At 30.8% G+C, this 5076-nt stretch overlaps 1 protein-coding gene across 2 annotated transcripts; it reads right to left on the bottom strand.

Annotated features, from left to right (window-relative positions):
- Nucleotides 1–269: 269 nt before the first annotated feature.
- LOC114395372 (transcription termination factor MTERF15, mitochondrial-like) lies at nt 270–2427 on the bottom strand. Of its 2 annotated transcripts, none has more exons than XM_028357132.1 (2): nt 911–2427; nt 270–663 (listed from the first exon to the last, which is right to left on the bottom strand). In XM_028357132.1, exons 1-2 carry the CDS (start codon nt 2061–2063, stop codon nt 632–634), a joined length of 1185 nt encoding a protein of 394 aa, XP_028212933.1. In that variant the 5' UTR covers nt 2064–2427; the 3' UTR covers nt 270–631. The 2 variants fall into 2 exon arrangements, with proteins under 2 accessions (XP_028212933.1, XP_028212934.1); XM_028357133.1 differs by having other exon boundaries at nt 1031–2426.
- Between the last annotated feature and the right edge of the window lie 2649 nt (nt 2428–5076).

Here is a 5076-nt window from a genome sequence, read left to right as displayed (position 1 = left end):
AACTAATGATATTAATTGGTTGGCCTGGTGTGATTAGGCAGAGTTCATCACTTTGCCTTCCAATAACGCACTCCTTTCCTTATCAGCACAATCACTAGAAGTTACTGCTCTGTTGGTTGTTTCAACTAACAAAAAATTGTGCATATGTGAACTCTGCAACTCTAGGTTACTGGGTTGTCCCGATGATTTTGCTTTCCTTTTCCCCATTGCTAAAAGGACTTACTAGGTAATGTCAATGTTACACTTCTCATTCCAAAGGTCATCAAAAATAGGGAAAAAAGAAAATATCTTTTATATTGTTCTTTAATACAAAGCAAAGAACCATCAATATCAGTATAACATCTTTGCTAATAAGAGTCAATGATATTAAACCCATCATTATAGAAACACTACTTTGACTGCTAACAATACTTGTAATTTGTAATAACTAATAACTAATAAGCCTTAATAAGAAAACCAGTAGTTGGCATATGTTCAAAACTATATTGCATCCATGACTTCATATAACAGTATGCAGTATTACACCCACAGACACACTAACTAGATATAGTGACAAATTTCAAGTTGAAGGGAGTATAGCATAAGCTTGGGCTTGGAAGACATCTGAACAGAATTCATTTATTGAAGAATTCTAATGGTAGCACCAAGTGCAATTTGATTTGACTGAAAATGAAAATAGATACACAATCAAGATAATTAAACAGAATATCACTAGTAAGCAGATTTATATACTTGATTATAAAATGACCAAAAATCCCTCTATTTAAGTAACAAAACTCAGAATGTCAACAAAAGCAAAAGCAGACAGAACTCAATTTCAAATTAGCATAGAAATAGAGGATTTAAAAGTTAGGACAATAGGCTGCAGAAACCTTCAAAAATTATATTACATTCTCATGATGAATCAAACCTTTGTAGACATCTGGTAAGAGAGGCAAATCTTCCTGGAAATTAATGACAAATTTCTTCAAAAAAATTTCCTCAGTAATGCACAAAAAGGAACTACTTTGCAAATTATTCTTAACCAAACCTTTTGATTTCAAGATTTTAATTACTGAGAGTCTAGGGACAATCCTCTTCTCCAAGTTGTAGCCTAGAACAGTAGGATATGCAGCAATATATTCTGGTGACAAACCCATGTCTTTCACTAGGAAATTCATTTTCTTTGTAACCATCTCATCAGACAACTTGATAAAATTGGGATACTTCACAAACGCTTGAAGAGCCATTTCCCGGTTCCAGCCCCACCTCTCATAAATCTCAAATCTCAATTCCAATGCCAGTTTTCGCATATTATAAAGCACTTGGATAGCCATGACAAATGCTGTTTTCAAAGGATCAAACCCAAATTTCTTAACTCTCTTGACAGCTTCCACAAATCTGGAATGCTTCCCATATGCTACACTGGGAAAATGGACCATCAGCAGAGAGATCGAACCTTGAGGCACACCAGACTGCCTCAAAACCTCAATGTTTGGAACCAAGCCATTCACCATGTCAGCATATGTGAAAGCAAATGGGGATTTTCTCAAAACTTTAACAACTTCCAGATCATCATGAACCACACGCCTGATCATCCTGCATAGAGGGACAAGGAATTTTGCCAGGCTCCTCCGCAAGATTAAGGGGTTTTTAATTATCATCTTAGACATGTCAGTGTTGGAAACCCCAATAGAGTGGAAGAACTGCAGTTTAGGCAAAAGGGTCTTCTCTGCATTTGCAACAAGCACCCTGGGATGCTTCTCCACAAGTTTTGCAACCTCAGTTTTGGAGAATCCATAGTCCTTGAGAGTGTCAAGAACAGCATTTGGGCCATTGGGGGTTTTTAAACTGACCCCGTTGGAGAGTTTGTAAGCCAGTTCTGGGGACAACCCACATGAGTTTATGAGGTAAGATACGGTAAAGGTGACACCTTTATGGTTGTCTCTACCAGATGTGAATGAATTGAAGGAAAAAAGAAAAACATAGTGTCTGTGTTGCAGCAGAGAACCCAATGGGATTTGGGTGCTCTTGTAGTGTGTGAAGGATGAAGTTAATCTTGTAATGAGAAAATGAGGCAACATTTACTCACTCAGATTTCACAATGTATGCGTTTCAACGCTGCAACCTTCAATGCAATTCCCTGAGCTGCCTTCAAAAGCACAGTAGTTGAAACCCTAATGGGATTTTAACAAAAGGGTCTTTTCAGGTTTGGCTGAGAGAACCGAAGGTAAACAGCCTCTTTATGGAGAGAAACTGAGAAACAAGTGAGTTTATATTGAAGAATGTGTAGTCCTGAAGTTGAGAAGATGAAGAGAGGGTTGCTGGTGTCTGTGTTATTGGACTTTGGTTAGGTGATGCGTTTTTGGAAATTGGTGAGCTGGAGACCCAGTCGATGAATTTGAAGAATGTGATTGGAAAAATCTGATGAATTATGTTGAACCAAATAATTAAATTTGATTTTTGGATCTATATTCTTTTTAGGGTTAACTAGTAAGGATAAGCTGAAAGATACAAGTGACAATAAATTCTATAATATTGTAACTTTTTAAATTTAAAAGCAAGTGAATAAACTAAAGAGTAATATAAGATAAAAAAAAGCGGATCATTTGTATGTACAAATGAAATCTAATGATGATACAAAATAAAAGCAGGTATTATATATCTAAATGGAAATAACAAAGTCTTACTAATAAAGACATAGTTTGTCGCAAAAGGTTGAGAAGCAAGTATACAATTTACAAAAATTTATTAATGTTACTTTAATATTGTAGTAAATTTATAAACATGGTCAAATCAAAATTTAGTTGACATTGGGATCAGGAAATTCGAAGACTATTTCCATGTTAGGTGTGAAGCTTTGGGCTTTTGAAAAATCTCTCCATCCAGATTCAATTTTTGTCATCTTTTGCCCGTCATTGTAAACAATGCGACATTCGACACTGCATGCTATATTCAATTCAGTGAACATTTTTTTGTCATAAAATAATAGATACTTCTTGGAACATCCTGACATACCAATAAATGAATGTGAGATAACAAATAATAAGCATGTGGCCTTGTATTCATTATTCATTCAGAAGCACCTTGAAAGTCACTGAATTCAACAATTGATGGTATAATGAGTGTCATTTTGGAAAAGTTTTTGCAGCACGACTGATTTTGAATATGGTGTTGGTTATGAATATGGTTATATCAAGATGAAACACTAACCATAATAGGTTAATGTGACATGATGATCTCCCTCGAGCCCATAGAAAGTCTTTAGTGTTGTCTATCCATGCACAATTCATATTTTAATAAAAACATGAAAATAAATCAAAGTTTTTTTTTTAAATTTAGAAAACAAAATTAAACCCAAAAAATAGAAAAAAAATTTAAAAATATATTTAATCTTATGTTTATATATAATTATTTTTAAAAAAAAAATATAAATGATGGTGAAGATAAGCATGACAATGAAACACCATGAGATTGTATGTTATTTCTTATTGTTGTTCCCTAACCTCATTTCCATCCTTTTCCCTCTCTGATTCTGGACAACTATAATAAACAAACATAAAAGAGAGAAAATGAATATTAATAACAATAATAGTTATCATAAATACTTACATAGTATAATTATATCCATGTAAAACTTATTTAATAAGAACCAAAATTAATATGATTGAAATATATAATATATTTTATAAAATAACACTATCTAGTTTGCTTCGATGAAATTCATAGTTATTCATGTTTTAAAATTTTATAAATAATGAAATACATATTTAATTTTATTGAAGTTATTGTCATTAGATATGTTGTTTGTATATTATTTATAAAAGACTAAAATATGAAGTAAAAATATAAAACTACTAACATATTGAAATAGATTCATGATAAATATATTGAAGAACAATTACAATACTAATTTGGAACATCAACTTGGCAATGTCATGATAGATGATTTCATTAAAAACATGATAACAAATCAAAGTATTTTTTTTTTTAATTTAGAAAACAAAATTAAACCCTAAAAATTAAAAAAAGTATTTAATGTTATTTTTATATATAATTTTTTTAAAACCTTACAAATGATGGTTATGATAAACATGATAATAGAGCACTAAAGATTGTAGGTTATTTCTCATTCTTGCTTCCCAACATTGTCTTCATCCTCCGTCCCTTATACTCGACGACGATAAAAAAATTTTATTCATCCATGACTTTGTATATACTTGTCCGGTCTTCATCCTAGCCTACTAAAAATGATTATTATTTTGTAACAATATAATTTTAGATATTTGTTGTCTACTTTTAAATGTAATTAAATTGAATGTCATAAAATTATAATCTTAGGTCATCTAGATTACAATTAATTGTTACTCTAAACTTTAATAGACAATATAAATTTTTAGAATAAATAAAATATGGATTTTATAAAAGTACAATGAATCAACAATAAGAATGGATTGCATTCATCTTTATACATGTTTTAGAATGACTTTTATTTATTAAACATCAAAATAATATAAACAGACCTAAATTATTTATATCGGGCTCATGTCAACTCCCTTTTTTTTATAACTTACTTGTGTGTAACCCGTAGATCCTTTTTTAATTCTCTAATCTTGCTATCTCTTTGTTGCTCGACTTAAAAATTCCTCTTCTTAACTAATTTGAATTAATTTTAAAAACTATTTCCGTTCTCATTTCAAATAGCTTCTTCTTTTCAATTTTTGTGTTGTCTAAGTCCAAATTTATTTTTCCTTCTATTTTGTTTTCAGTTTGCGGTTGTTTTGTTTTTTATCTGAAAACATATTTCCTCTTTTCTAATTTGGTTTAAGCCAAACACATTTCTTGTGTAGACTATAATTATCTTTTTTGAGTCACAATTTTGCTTAAGTTAGATAACATTATTAGATGATAAATTTTTTCTTTGAATATTTAACACAATTGCTAATTTATGATTCTTAGAACGGTTGTTCCTCGTCATTGCTTGTAACAATATTGTGTATAAATGATTCTTGGTATTATTATTTTGTTTAAAAAAAACAAAAGAAATTTATTTGGGCATGATACTTTATTAATCCAACAACTTTGTTTCTGATAAAT

The sequence above is a fragment of the Glycine soja genome, chromosome 18 (assembly GCF_004193775.1).
Source record: "Glycine soja cultivar W05 chromosome 18, ASM419377v2, whole genome shotgun sequence".
Taxonomy (NCBI): domain Eukaryota; kingdom Viridiplantae; phylum Streptophyta; class Magnoliopsida; order Fabales; family Fabaceae; genus Glycine; species Glycine soja.
Note: the sequence above shows the minus strand (reverse complement) of the source record. Positions and strands in the feature narration are given on the sequence as shown.